The 15,382-nt window shown below is 46.9% G+C and overlaps 1 protein-coding gene across 2 annotated transcripts in view; it reads right to left on the minus strand.

The window, feature by feature from the left end:
• LOC4578127 (uncharacterized) overlaps positions 1-8,099 on the minus strand; it is a 50,260-nt gene extending 42,161 nt beyond the window's left edge. Inside the window, exons 1-2 of one of the 2 annotated variants that reach the window (XM_001230580.3) lie at positions 7,869-8,099; positions 1-6,646 (exon numbers count right to left, since the gene is read on the minus strand). The exon at positions 1-6,646 is cut by the window's left edge and continues 42,161 nt beyond it. In XM_001230580.3, the coding sequence (XP_001230581.2) occupies positions 3,312-4,931 (1,620 nt within the window). In that variant the 5' untranslated portion in view covers positions 4,932-6,646; positions 7,869-8,099 and the 3' untranslated portion in view covers positions 1-3,311. Of the gene's footprint in view, positions 6,647-7,786; positions 7,806-7,868 lie in introns of those variants that run through there. The other variant, XM_061663114.1, reaches the window with a different exon arrangement.
• Between the last annotated feature and the right edge of the window lie 7,283 nt (positions 8,100-15,382).

Below are 15,382 nucleotides of genomic sequence, written 5' to 3' on the forward strand. Positions count from 1 at the left end.
ACCCGAATTTTAACACGTTTTTGCTCTTTTTAAAGGGTTTCCCTCTCTCTACATTTTTTGTTTGTTTTTGTTTTAGTTCATCTACATTACATCTCTTTTACACAGTTTTGTTTTTCTTTTTTTTTTGTTTGTTTGTTTCGACCTAATATGTTCACCTTAGTTTCTTATATTTTTTTTTCTACTTCTTCGTCTTCTTCTTCTACTACTTCTTCTTTTAGGATAATATTTATACACAACATTTTGCTCGTTTTTAGTAGTTTTTGTTTTGTTTTAGTTTCTTTTTTATCTTTCGTCCCGACTCGACTTGATTCAATCACACTTTTATTGAGTTATATCTCTCTCGTTTCGGAGAGAAGCAAAAACCTAAAGTGCACATGACCGGTGTGTGACTCGAATGTTCACACATATAATCACGATGTGTGCAGTACATTTAGTGCGTGCATGTGTGTGTGTAGGGTACTACTTTACACGCAAAACTTTGCCTCGACTTTTTGCCAGCCCAAATTCGGGCCCGAAACAAGCAGAACGAGCATTGGATTGATTTGTGGTTATGGTACCTGCAAAAATGGCGTCGTTTCCTCTCGTTTTCCAATACTGATAAGCAACACAAAACGATAAAGAGAGACAAACAGATAGAGAGAGAGAGTACAAAGGATGGCAGATTGATTGAGCAGGGTAAGAAACATATGTCCGATTGATCTGATTGTGTTGTACAAAAAGCAATGCAATGCTTTAAAACTATTTGCTATTCGTTTGCTGGAGCTGCTGTCCAGCATTTCTCTGACTATATTGTTGTGTTGTGATGGGTGGATGGGAACTTTTGTGATATAATAAAATAACTTAAAGCAACAAAAAAACACTCGGCGGCAGCGCTCGGGTGCTTTCTGCTTCCCATCTTCTTCGCTTCTAGTATAGTTAAGCTTGAGATATATAAGTATTAAATTACACAAACACACACACACGTTCGAGTGTGTGTGAATGCTGCGGCGGCTCTACTGTGTCGGTATTGATTAAAGGGAAGGTGGGAAATTGGCAAACACGCACAGTAAAGTATGCTTAATTGAGACTACAGAGCGTGGTGCACACCCGTGTCGGCACGACAACAACACAAACACATACACGCTTATAAAAGGATTCTTGAGGTGGTGGGATGGAATGGGAGAGTGGGGGTGGGAGGAGGGGTTATAGGGTGAAGCGGTCAGTCTTTCATGTGTCTATCTCGCTGCACTCCCGCAAACGCTTCGGGATTGGCGTTTGCGGAAGAGATGGAAATGACGTCAGGGGGGGGGGGGGGGGAGGTTGGATGGGAGGATGTTGTGCCAACAAGATGCCGTAAAGCGAGACCGTTGGGTGGTGAAATAACCTTACGTAATGGTTTTTTGGTTCGATGTTTAGGAAGCATTGGGAAAATCTTCAAGATTTGCTTTCAATTACTCAATTAATTCAATTACTTTATGAACAAACGTTTTCAAAGATCTTGAGTAGCTTTTAGTAATACATTTAAGTTAAAAGAAAGGATTGGACATCATTTCAAGGTAAAATCAGTGTCCACTGACTTGATTTAGGCGTAAAATAAATAGAGCAAATGAACTAGAATGAAGATGAATCCTTGTGATGGACACAAATCGACATAAACAGTGCTTCTTTCAGGTGGTCTTTAGACGGTCTTAAGACTTAACAACAGTACTGCGACCGATTGTGATGAAGCATTCCTTGAATTTGATGTAGGAGCATCAACATCTTAACATCACAGTAGGTCGTAATAGCTCAGAATGCGGCATTCTATGGTTGAGCCTTAAGACATCAATATGCATCCAAAATTTGAAATCCAAAGAAGTCTGAGCTTCGATAGATCTGAAGACCCGATCAAGACTTCAAAAGGCCTCACAAAAGTAACGTCCTATGTGAAAGTAAGCACCATCTCTGATTCTGAATACACTCTAAAGGCACTTAATTTCCACAAACACACACACACAGACAGATCTTCGCTTTAAGCACACCTTGTGCACTCAGACACCTCGGAGGGGGAGTATTAGGAAGGATATGGCGGCACCATTCAACTCGAACCGTTCTAGCTTAATGGGTGTGTAGAGCGGGCGCATTGTGTTCTTTTCCATTTCCTAACCTTCTGTGTTAACCAATTTTCTGGGGGCCGAATTTAGCAGTGGTCGAATAGCACACACACACACACACACATACCTGGCTGATTTTCGTATTTTTTCCAAGTTTTTTTTCTTGCTTCTCGGTTTCTTTTATACAATTGCCAATTTCCAATTTCGTGCTCGTGTTTTCCTACTAGAATGGTTCTTTTGTTTTTGTTTATCAACTAACTGCACTATGTTTCTACACATTTTTTTTTTCTGTTGCACATCAACCATCATGCCTGTGAGTGGGTGTGTGTATGTGTGTGTGATTTCTTCTTTTTTTGCTTTTGCTCACTTTAAATTAATATCACTCTGCTCTGCAACTACAGGACTACCTCTACTAACTACGAGACGGGCGGGGTTGGTTTTGTGACTTTTGGGAGGTTTTTCTTATATGAGGGGGAACTTGGGAGGTGATGTTTTCGTCTCGGTTCTGGCGGAGAGATAAGCATTCCGTACGGGGAACACACACGCACACACACAAACGCACACATATACAAACACTCGCACGCAATGGTCTTATTTGTTGGTTTTTTTTCTTCTGTAAGTAAAAACAAGGAAACACAACCTTCGTCGTGCATTTCCTACTAAAACCATGGACACTGCGCGCGCGTGTGTTGTGGGGGAGGGTTGGGATGGTTTCTAGCTCTCGCTTATCAAGGTTTATACGTTTAAGGGTGATCTCTCTCTCGTTAGAGACTGTCGTGTCGGTATGTGTGTGGGTGTGACTATGATTTCATCCGTCTCTCTTAAAAACAAAAACACAGGATCCTATCTACATGCACGACTCCTCGTCCCAAAATACAGTCGCCAGTACCTCCCTCCCTCGGTGGGTGTGGGGTACGATGGACCGAAAGCGAAAGGACTACGAATTTCCAACGACGACGACGACAACTTCGCCAACCATTCTTCTTTGAGACCTCGAAATCTCTCTCGAAACTCTGCCAGTACACCCCGCGGAACTTCCAGCGACCAATCATCCTCTCTAGGACCAGGGGGGGCGGATTACGGAGGGAAGTATTAGAGGGGTAAGGGCACACACAAACACACGGCTTCGGTTGGTGATGTTGGTGGTGGTGGTGGTGTCGGTGGTACATCGCCTGCGTGACCTCCTCCACCTGTATCATCTCGAGCGTACTCCTCAGCTGCTGCATCCTCACACGACTCTCAGCTTCTCAACCAACTCGAACTGCTGCTGCTTCGACGACGACTACTACTGCTACTGCTGCTGCTACTGCTGCTGCTGCTGCTCCAGGACCCAAACAGCATGATGGCGGTGGCGACCAGCAGCAACACCACCGGACCGGCAGGACCCACCGTAGTAGCAGCATTGTTGTACGTGAGCTCCTCGTTCTTGACCACCTCGTTCGGGTGCTTGTCGTACTCCTTCGTCTTCTTCGTCGGTTTGCTCTGGCCGGGATGCACGTTGGACGGTGGACTGTTGATGTTGTAGTTGTGGTTGTTGCCGTACATTCCACCCGAACCTCCGCCGCCCATCCCCGTACCACTGTTGATGGAGGTGCGGGGCGGCGAGGCGGTGTAGTGGTGGTTGTGCCGCCCGTTAATGATGGCAGGGGTGGCGGACGACGGTGGCCGCACGTGCGGTGGCAGATGCGGTGGCTGCTGCTGCTGGCCGGACCCATCGTTCCACACCGGCCAGTTGACCGTGTTCTGCACAATGTTGCCCTGGCTGGTGTTGATGGCGGGCGGCAGCAGCCGCGAGTTCGGATCGAACGCATCGATCGAGATGGTGTTGTTGGCGTTGATCGATCCGCCCGCGGCCGTACCGTCATGCGAGTGGCCCCCGATCACGGTACCGTTCGAGGGCAAATGGCCATGGTGCTGCTGCTGCTGCTGCTGCTGCTGATCGTCCGCACAGCACACCTTGAAGACGACCTTCATGTTGTCGGTGGTGCACCGGCCGCCTATCCTCCGGTGCAGATCGTCCTTGGACGAGGTCGAGATGAAGTAGTAATCGTTGCCCGGTAGGAACTCGAGACCGCCCGGCTGGGGCGTGAACGGCCGGAACGTGATGGTGAAGAACATCAGCTTGTTCGGCTTGTCGCAGATCGCGATGATGCGCGGATCGTGGTTGGTGATGCGGCACGTCTCGTACTCCACCTTCGACACGTTGTAGATGATGTACTTCTCCGTCTCGTTGTCGAACGTCCCCGGCTCGTACACCGGGCAGATGATGTGCACCTGGTCGTACTCGAACTGCGCGTTGCCCTTGTTCACGTCGATGATGTGGTCGGTGTTGTCGATCCGGAAGATGCTGTTCGTCGTGTTCCAGTGCATGTAGAACGTTTTGGCACAGTGCAGCACGGTCGGCTGCAGGGCGACGAGCTGGAGGGCGATCACGAGCGCGACGGTGAGGGCCGGGCTGGTGCCGAGCCCGGGCAGGCAGCAGCGTAGCCGGGCGCTCACGTCCCGGTAGCGGCGTCGCTTGCTCGTGAGCGTGTTGCCGGTGGAGGCGTGTGGCTGTTCGGTGTGTCGGCAGGACGCTCCGAACGTGCGGCCTATTCTCCACCAGCTGCTGGTGTGGTCGGTGGTGGTGGTAGTGATGTTGTCGTGGACCACACTGTGTGTTGTCGTTCGCCACCGACGGTTGCCGCGGCTGTGCCCATTGCCGCTACAGTGCCGTCGTCGCTCGAGCACTTCTGTGTTGTTTACTACTGTCACTCCCGCTGCTGCTGCTGTCAACGCCATGTCGCTACCACTACTATAGCAACCACTGTCACTGTGATGATGCGGATGATGCTGTCGTCGATGGTGCCGCTGCTTCATTGTATTAGCATTGCACGCACCACATACACAAACGCTCACTAATTTTGCTTCGAAATGAAGTGTGTTCTCAAAGGCTGTGTTGTTGCCTAGACTGCTGTCACTACACACGATCGCACACACGATCTCACAGCAGGCGAGCGCTCAACAGAATGACCCAGCTGTCGTCATCTCGATTCGGGTTTGTTTATCTATCGCAACGCACGAAAGGCTCGCATCACACACTGCTGCAGATCAAAAAGTTTGCAGCATTCTGCACGGCGAATCAAACACGCACACTGCACAGAATAATCCGAAAATGTCAAACGCACTTCCAGCTCGGGTAAGGGGGATCCTAACGATGGACCGCAGACTGATGGGGATCTCAGTGGCTTTCAGCTGTGTGTTATGTGTGTTTATCGCAATCTTCTCTTCTTTCCAAGGCCAACAACAGGCCAAAAACCAACCCGGCGCGACCTATTGGGAGATTTATGTTGAGTGCTTTCCGTTGTTTTGTCACAAACACACGACGCGCACTGCCGAAGAAGCGATGGAGAAGCGAATCACGCTGGATAGCGCGGGCCAATCACACACACGCACACACAAATCACACCCTCAGAAACACCCAACACGCTTCAAAGGCCGTTGGGGCAGGGAGAAGAAGCCGAAGCAGGAACGATAAATTGAATTTTCATGACACGTTTTGGCGCGAGAGATTCGATTTTGCCAAAATGCTTTAATCTTCTATTCCTTTCTTTTTGTGTGCAAAATTTGCATTCACTTCATTCTACAGCGCACACACCACACACACCGGTGGAAACAATAGCGTGTGCACACACACTCACACACATTCACGCACAACACTTGCACGCACGGTGTAATAATAATCTCCGTCGGTGTAATTTCTACTTCCTTTTTCCTTCTCGCGCTGTGTGCTTGTGTGTATTGCCATGTACACACACGCACTCACACACACACTTGCACACCAATCGCACGTACGCTGCGCACAAACACACACACTCACCCTAGGGGTATTGAGATGCGTGCAGGGCAGTGGCAAAGGGGCAGCGGCGCGGCACACCACTCAAATATTTTCGACCATTTTCTTTTGCTTCCTTTGCACCATATCACTTCATTTGGGATTTGCTTTTTCCCTCTCTCTCTCTCTCACACACGCTCTTTTTTATTTCCTTCTCGCTGCTTTTTGTGTATCGAAAAACTCTTCCGAGACGCACAATGTGTGTGTGTGCCGGTAACAACACACCGGGAAAGGTGAGGAAGGGTGGCGGTATTGGTGCACCGCAGCAGCGGGAGACGCAAAAGGCCCACACACTTGCACACACATGTACTCACAACGCACGCACACCCATCCACGCACAAGCGCGCACACACACTGAACGGCTGCTCACAGGCGCGCACATTCACACACCACACACGCACACGTACGGCGACGCTTCCTGAATTTATTCTCTCCTCTGTGGCCGGTTTTTTTTCTTATTCGGTTTTGTTTCGCTGTGGAGCACACACACACACACACACTCGCACACACGCACACACACACCGTTTTCGTGTATTCTTCTTTTTTTTATTCACTGGCTCTCACTGCCTCTCACTCACTCCACTCACTCACTGTGACAGAACGGCTCGCTCGCTCGCTTGCACTTCCTGCACTCTTCTGCCATACGGTTTCGCGGCACGGTATGTGTATGTGTTTTAATTTAGGCCTTATTTTTGAAAAACTAAGGAAATAGAAGAGGATGGTTAATAAAAAGAAGAAGCAGAAAAAACAATTCACGGTGCAATTACACACTGATCGGTTTCGATTTCAATCTTCAAGCCGGCTTCAACCGCGTTTGCTGGTTGCGATCTGTTTGCACTTTTTCTTGTTGGAAAAATTCATCAGCACAACTGGGAAAAGATCATGCTATGGGATCTTGTATGTGTATGAGAGGAGCATGTACATCATTTCACACCTCTTGTTTTTTTGTTACATTTTCTTAGAAAGAGTGACACATATGCACACGCAACTAGACACACAAAAACGAACCAATCTTCTTCAGTGCAACTCTGCTAGCAAGAAGATATTAGCCATGTTGATAGGTTTTTGAGCCTCTTCCCTTCTGCACAGACTGACTGGCTTTTCACACACTTTTCGGCTTTCACGATTGTCGTCGTAGTCGATTTTTTATTATTTGGGATGAAGCAAACGAAACGAAACGCGGAGGGAAAAAAATCCGATTTATCACGCACCCCGAGCACCAAAAGCGTGTTTCTCACGGCCGTTAAACACTCTTGTGTTTCAGCAGCGGCAGCAGCAGCACCACCCTCTCTCGATGGCACGGTGTTGACAGTGTGAAGTAGTAGGCGATGAAGACGTGTGGAGGGAGATGGTGTAGGTTACAAATGAGCGAAGTAGGCTGGCAAGAAATAGACACAAACACACGCACCCGCTGGTCTCTCTACACTTTGTCGGGTCTAATCTTGGTGACTTCTTGGCACGCACGCACGCAAAACGACGGCGAGAAATAAATTCCTTCCCGTACAGCAGCAGCGCCTTGTAATGTGGCACCAACACCAACCAGCATCCACCAAACACCGAAGAGGACAAGCGAAAAAAAAAGAACACAAACTAACTGAAAAGGCACTGTTCGAAGGGTTCGAAATGCTCTTCCTTGCGACGCACGGGCACGGCTCGGAGCGAGGAAAGGCGGTACACAGTTCAAGTTCACAACTTGAAAAACCAGCCTTTACCAAATAAAAACCGTGCGGCGAACACACCGTCGTCTGGGAATGTCTTCCAAGTTCCGTGCGTCTCCCCCTGCCCCGGGTTCACCAAGGGTTTTCCTTTCTCATCCACACACACACACACACACACGCACCTTCGCTCGCACTCTTCACACTGTGTTCACCCCGCGCGCTTAAGGGCAAAAAGGGATTCCGAGAATGACTCTTTTCACTTACTTTTCACTATGTTTGCGGGAGGTTTTTTGCACCACTTTGCTACTATTTCACTACCTCCGTTTTTCCTCCCTTATTGTTATCGTTTTCCCGTGCGTGAAAGCTCCCACCCACCCCAGGGGGAAAAGAAACTCTCTCCCAACACGTAGAGCTACTAGACTCGTCACACGCGGCACAGCACGCACAACCGTTCGGCGCGACGTTCCGATTGCAAGTGAGCGTGTGAGCGTGCGAAAGGTGTGCGAAGAAACCCGCCGCGCGGGTTCCATTCACGAAATTCCACTTCCCGAACCTGTGCCTGTGACTGTGTGTGTGTGTGTGGGGTGCTTTTGTTAAAACATTTTCTCGGAAGCAACCCCGAGCGCTTGCCCGGCGTTGGAGAGAGCGAGCGCGCGCGATATCCGTTCTCTCATTTCGAGCAGCTCGCGAAGCGATTCGAGCACCGCACGAAGTGAGCCGGACGGTGAGGGCTCGTTCACACCGGGCCGTTTCAATTTCAATTGCTCGCTCACCGGGGTGGCAGCTCCCTCGTGTAGCCGTGAAAAATGCGATTACATGCGAATATGAGTGTGTGTGTGTTTGTGTGTAACAAAAATACATACAAAAAACTGCCCGAAGCCGATGAAACCTGCGGGTCGATGTTTGAATGTGTGTGTGCGTGTTCGTGTTCGTGTGTGAGCGATGGGTAAGCGGTGTTTAACCCCACTTCTCACGTGCCGCTTCTCACGCGCAATGAACTCACTCACGATGAATCATGTTTTCGGTGGTTGCGGTGTGTCGTCCGTTCTTCCGACGGCAAAACTGCCCAACACAACACCTTTCGTGCGAGATCATAAAACATGTTCCGGCGGGTTCTGCGCGGACACGATCGAGCGGCAGGTTGGGAGTTTTACGGTGTAATTATTTCTATCTTTTTTTTAAATTTATTTCCAAGAGGTAAAAACTCTTCTCAAGATAAGAAAAGAGAGTAATCTGAGAGTTTCGAGGTGTTATTGCTGCTTAGAAAATGAGCAATCACAAGAAAATAAAGGTTACTCATGCTGCAAACGAGATACGATCAGAACACTACCTGGAATTAAGCAAACACGACGAACTTCTGCTCGGTAAAGGTGTTTATTGCAGTTTAGCATGAAGCCCCAAAAATACTTCCAAAGATTCATCAAAACTGCTCCATAAAACCCCACTTTTTTTCTTATTTGAGGCTCGATTTCTCGACGAAAGGAAAACAAAAGCTTCTTGTCTTGCATTCATCGCACATTGGGTCGTACAACTCCAAACATGCACGAGAGTTCCTTCCGATGGCCTTATCAATTCCGGAACCGGACCGTCCTCTCTCTCTCTCTATGCTACTTTGGTACAATTTTGTCGTTAAAAAAGCCCCAAAGTGTCGCTGATCGTTTTAATGATTTCATCCTTGACGGATTCTCCCCTGAGACTAAACACACAGCCACAAGGCAGTAGTCGTTGACGTCCTAGGGAGGGGAGCGCTGATTTTGTCGCTGATTGGGCGGCCGCCGTCACCCAACCCATAAAAGAAACGTTCCACTTCCGGTCCGGAAGCGCCCAACGTAACCCGAAATTAAGGTCCCCATGCCCCGGAAGGACCGAATCCGGCAGGAGAGAACGACCGAAGGGGTTAACACCACGAGCGCACTACTGTTTTGCCGGTGGTAGGGAGCGAAATCCTTCACTATTTGCCGTAATAATTAAAGTCTTTATCGTTCGCCCCGGTCAATCTACAAACCCGGTGTGGCCGTGTGTCCCCGTTCTCGTCCAAATCCTGCGTTGGGTTGAGAAAGAAAATTACACCAAAACCCGTCGGCGGCAGCCAAATGTCGTACTTCCCCCCCCCCCCCCTCCTGTTTTTTGGGGGGAGGGCCATGGAAAAATGTAACGGGCCCGAGCGGTTAGGGAATCGATTTTCTGATTAATTTATGCCCGTGTGCGTTTGCCGTGGCTGGTCGGCAGCTAGCAAAGGACCTCCTCGTGTAATGTTGCAATTTAGACCGAGAAGCGCCAGACGGAAAACCATGTTTGCCGAGGAAATAAAATTAGCCTCCGAAAGCGGGAAGCAGAAGGAAGTGGTGCTGCAATGTTCCTGCCCCCTTCTGTGGTTACACCTTACTTCTCCAGGCTTTCCCGCCCCAATTGCTGGCAAAATGGCAAGCACACACACAGGGTTTGGGGAGGATCGGTTCCGTTGATTATAGACATTACACAGTGCACTAAATCGGCGCTCCTGCTTTGAGATTCCCCCAGGCCACCCAGGAACTACACTGGCGTCCTACCGACTGACCCTCTCCCCCACGGTGGTTCCTCCTGGGGGCTACGGAAGAAGGAAGTATCGATTTCGGGCACGGTAAAGACCCTTAAACTGGAAAATGGGTTGGGTGTGGTTCCTTGCAAGAAATGGCCCGCCTGCGCCCTGCGTCTTCCCTTTTACGGAAAATGGCCAATGGTCAGAAATCATCCGACTCATGATTACGGGCTTCCCAGGTAAATGGTTTACGAGCTACTACCCTGCTACCCGTTGAACAGCGATGATGGTGAACGGAGAAGGTTTTGGAGGGTCCTTTCCGGATAATCGACCATCGACTCCACCACCACCATTCGGGGGAAAGAAAAATCCTATCCATCCGTCGATGAAACATCAATTTTTGCAACGGCCCTGGCTCCTCCTCTGGTCTATTCATTCACTGCGCGAGCCTTCAGTCCTGCACCCGCACGGAAAGTTGGGTGCAGTTGGGGCATAAAAGGCGTCCAGGGGAAATAAGCATTACACAAACAAACAAATACACGCACGCACAACTACACCAGGATATTTCACTGGGGAAAAAAGAGGAGAAAAAAAGGGAAGATCCTTTCCAGTCAATTACATCAATTTATACCGGCCGATATGTTCGGATGTTTGGAAGAGCGGCCACGGCGCCGATGGGAAGGTAGCAGTATGCCGTATTTTGGGTCCGTAAAATGGCAAACCGACCATTAAAAGCCTCCACCATCATGGTGGGGATACCTTTGCTATTGGACTACCAAGCTGCAGTAGCAATGAGAGGTATTCGTTTTTCGCCTTCTAGCTTTGGTTTGAAAAATTGAACCATCGCCCTAGCTTGGCATGTTAAAAGGGCGAACAACGACCAAAGGCAAACAGTGAGTCGCACACGTTACGTATATCATTCTTGGGGGGCATGCTTGTTTTCCACATTTCGATTTCTTTAACAGATTTTTGAGTGTGTGTGTGTAAAAACTTTGAGCAAGATGGTAGTTTAATTCATTAGTAAAATCAATATTTGATTCAAAACCATCAGCTGACGCTTTCCACCGGCAAAAGGAATGAGATAGGTTGCATTGATTGATGTATCGTGCAGCGGTTGATATTTCATTCTGAAGAGGTTGAATGAACCTTTCGGAGAACGTTTGCATTCAGTTCAGGTATCGACTTAATAAATTGAATTTAGTTTTCAATTATAAAGCCATGATTGTGTATGTGAGCAGATAAATAAGCAAACAAAGTGTAATTATTACATAGCATTGCACTTTATGAATGACAGTTATTGTTAGAAGCATGGGTAGAACCATTATTTTATGGTGAAAATTTGCTGGGCCCTATAAATCAAGCTTTTGATTGACATTTAACCGTACACTGCAGAGGTGGCTCCATGGTGTAGTGACTAAGTCATTCGCCTCGCACGCCACACGTCCTTGGTTCAAATCTTATCGAAACCAACGGGCCTCCGCGTATAGCTCCAGAATATATGTACGCGTTTCAAGGTGAAAAAAGGATCTCTGACCCTGAATATATGAAAGAGAAACATACCGTTAAAAAGGAGGGGTGCGTAAATGTATATATGAATGTGGTTTAATTAAAACAATAAGGAAAATAAATATAAATCAAACAAATTATTTGCACTAACCGCCTCGGTCACAAATTTGCAATTCAAATCCCTCCGCGTAATTGGGTCAAGATGTTGCGTGGATAAATATTTTCTTTGATTTTATCACCTGAAAGAAATTAGAACGAGTTCTACAGTAACGAAGAATCATGCAAGATATTATATTAAATAGTATATATTAAAGCTAGTAGTTAGTATATTAAAGCTATTAAAGCCTTAAGTATTATATCAATGTTTCATCAAAGGGTCCATCATTCTTTGATAAGTAATACCTTCTCATAGAGACTTGATTGCTTACATCAAGAACGCTACTGCTAGTGCTCGCTGACCGTTTAAAATAATCAAAACTAACCACACCAATTTGCATGCAACATTAAAACCAATGCAATCAGCAAACAATTTTAGCTTAATTTTCTCAATCATTTCTGAAACGACATGCTCAACCCACCTACTATCTCCCCCCTTCTTTTCGATAATCCTTCTCAGGACCTCGATGAAAAGGAAACCAAAGAAAAGGTGTCTGTCCCGCTCCATGACTAAGCTTGTCTCCCGTCGGTGGGCTCAGTGTGCTTCCACCAAATAGGAACCACCACCATCAGTCCAGCTTAATAAATGATGATGACTGGACGTAACCTGGACGGTACACCAACCGACGGGTACACGAAGGCCTGAAGTAACCGGCCCGTCCCGTTCTTGGCTAATGTAATCGCCAAAGGTACAGACATGATCGAGCATTAGGAATGAAACATTCTTCCCTTCTTGTTTTTTTTTCTTTTTACCCAACAAGGATGTCCGAGTGGGGGCAAGGATCAACTTCATTCGTGGTGGCACAAGAAGCGAGAAAGAAAGGCGCGCGCGAGCGCCCTCTATCTAAGGGTCGGTAACGTAATTACCAAAAATCAATACTCTCCTGTACGCAGAGCTCCGGCGTGGTGGTGAAGGATGTTAAGGAAGGGAAGTTTTGCATGAAACTGTGTACATGATTCCCACTTTTTCCTTTCGCCACCCATCATGCCTCAAAACACTTGTACAAAAGCGTGTTTTGTTTGTCTGGCGGAGAGTGTTGTGGTCGAGCTTCGCGAACTTTGCCATTTTTTTCGCTTCTGCTACTGCTGCTGAGGCTTTCGGTCCAAGAAAAAGTGATTAAGGATGCAAACTATCATAAATCATGCGATGTTGATGATTAAATTAAATTACTTCGGGACCCATCCAGCGGTAGAGCAGCTCGAACAGGGCCGGGAAGGCAGCGGCTTGTAGCGCCAGAAGCAGCAGCACAAAAAAACAAAAACCGGAGGCCCAGAGGTTTGGGGATCATTGATGATAATTTGAGCCATTTTTACCACCCTCCTCCCACCCTCTTCCACTTGTTATCGGGCCCTTTCCCTTTTGGAGGATCTTTTATGCCTCGCACGTTTTCACGCTTACGGCCGGAGTTCGAGGCCGAGCTGAAAGGGGGCCACAGTGTGGAACCAAATCCTGGCCGATTTCCTTGTAATGTAGAATAGCGCCGGGTGGTTCCACCCTGCACACACACACACACACACACACTCACACAGTAGAAGTGCGAAACAATGTGGAGAGAAACTAAAAGGAAAGAGATCCCTTTTTTCGAGGCGGAATGTAATTTGCATACGGGGAAAATTATTAAAATCCCAAGGAAAAATCCCCGCTCTAACTGACTTAGGCTACTAGCTAAGCGTTCTGATACACACAATCATCACCATCGTCATTATCATTACCATCATCATAGTGTGTTTATATGTTGGTTTGTGTGAGTAGGTTGTTTGCCAAACAAAAAACATATCACACATCAAGCAGCACACACAAGCAGCCCCCGTTTGTCGCCCGCCACTTCGAGGGAGGGAATAGTTTAATAGAACAAAAAAAAGTTACAGAAAAGCATTTTTCACGCACCAGCAATGCCGGCGGCGGTAATTTGATAAATTGTTCCACGTACTCTGCCCGGAGCGACAATCGTTTTAATCGGGTGAAAAGTTTTAATATTCCAACCATTCCAACCATCCTGTGTGTGCGCGCGGGCAGTGCTATTGTTTTGCGTGGGGATGGAAATTAAAACTAAATGAATACACACACGCTGGCTTGCAATACATAGTGAACAATTAACAGTGAATACAGCGGTAAGGGGTAGGCGAAAACGATAGTGGAGAAGCGTAATGATTAAAACTACCTGGAATAGGGTCCCCGTTAGTTAATACGGAACCATAGAGGGAGCAAAATTAGTTAATTCTGCGAATTTTTAAAGTTCCTTTCTCCGAAATTGGGTAGAAAAGGGTAATTTTGTATTATAGAAGTGTTATATAGGCTGGTTTTATTGAATCCGTTCGTAGCGGGAACGTACGGCGCTCACATGAAATTTTAGGGATGGCAACACATTTCTTGAGCCCGCTCCTACAACGCCGCGGTGAATAACTGTAGCAACCATCTAGTACGTTAAGAAAATGAGTGTCGGGACGAACGCCGCCGCTACGAACGGATTCAATAATATCAGCCATAATGTCTTATAAAGCAGTGATTAAATATAGCCTGAAAATAAGCATCTACCTCGATTTGATTTGATTTTATATTTTCTATACAACTACTAATAGATTATTTTTAATGCATCAAACGATACGTAATTGCCTTTCTGAAATAAAAAACCAAACATAATTTCAAATAAAATCTAACTCTTTTGAGCATATTTAATGGATAATTCCACTATCTGCCATGATTCTTCTTCTTCTTCTTCTTTGGCTCAACAACCGATGTCGGTCAAGGCCTGCCTGTACCTACTTGTGGGCTTGGCTTTCAGTGACTTATTGATTCCCCCCCATAGCAGGATAGTCAATCCTACGTATGGCGGCGCGGTATATTTGGGTATTGAACCCATGACGGGCATGTTGTTAAGTCGTACGAGTTGACGACTGTACTACGAGACCGGCTCATGCCATGATTATTTGTGTTTAATTATCTTAAAATATCTTAAAAGCCTAATAAATGAGCTTAGTTTAATAAATATACTAATCATTCATTTGGTGCATATAACATAACATTTCGCCATAAATTCCAAAACATATAACTTATACATGGTTATATTTGTCGCAGGTCCACTGAAATTCGCGACCATTTCTGTCTTAAGTCCCTTTATTGTTGCTGGATCCGTTCCGTACTGGAATATGCCTGTATCATCTGGTCTCCTGTCCAAGTATCTCTGCTCCAAAGGATTGAGAGGATCCAGAAACGTTTTACGAGGATTGTATTTCGTAGGTCGCTGGGTCATCACTCTCTTCCGCTTCTTTCGTATGACGATATATGATCTCTATTAGGCCTTGCTAAGATGGAGCACCACCTCTCGGTCGCTCAGGCTTCTTTCGTTGCTGGCATATTGCTCAATACGATTGATACTCCTTCCCTTCTGTCGCGTTTACATTTGTATGCGCCTTGTCGCACCTTACATTGTCGTTTTTGTCTCCAGTTGACCTATATGTCGTACACATTTTGCTCGCAATGAGCCTTTTGTAAGAGCTATTTCATCTTTTAATAGTACTTCAGATCTGTTCGATTTCAACCTATCCTATCCACCTTTCTTCCGGCCTCTTCTTACTCCCGAATAATTGTACACTTTAG

Source organism: Anopheles gambiae, chromosome 3, assembly GCF_943734735.2.
Source record: "Anopheles gambiae chromosome 3, idAnoGambNW_F1_1, whole genome shotgun sequence".
NCBI lineage: Eukaryota > Metazoa > Arthropoda > Insecta > Diptera > Culicidae > Anopheles > Anopheles gambiae.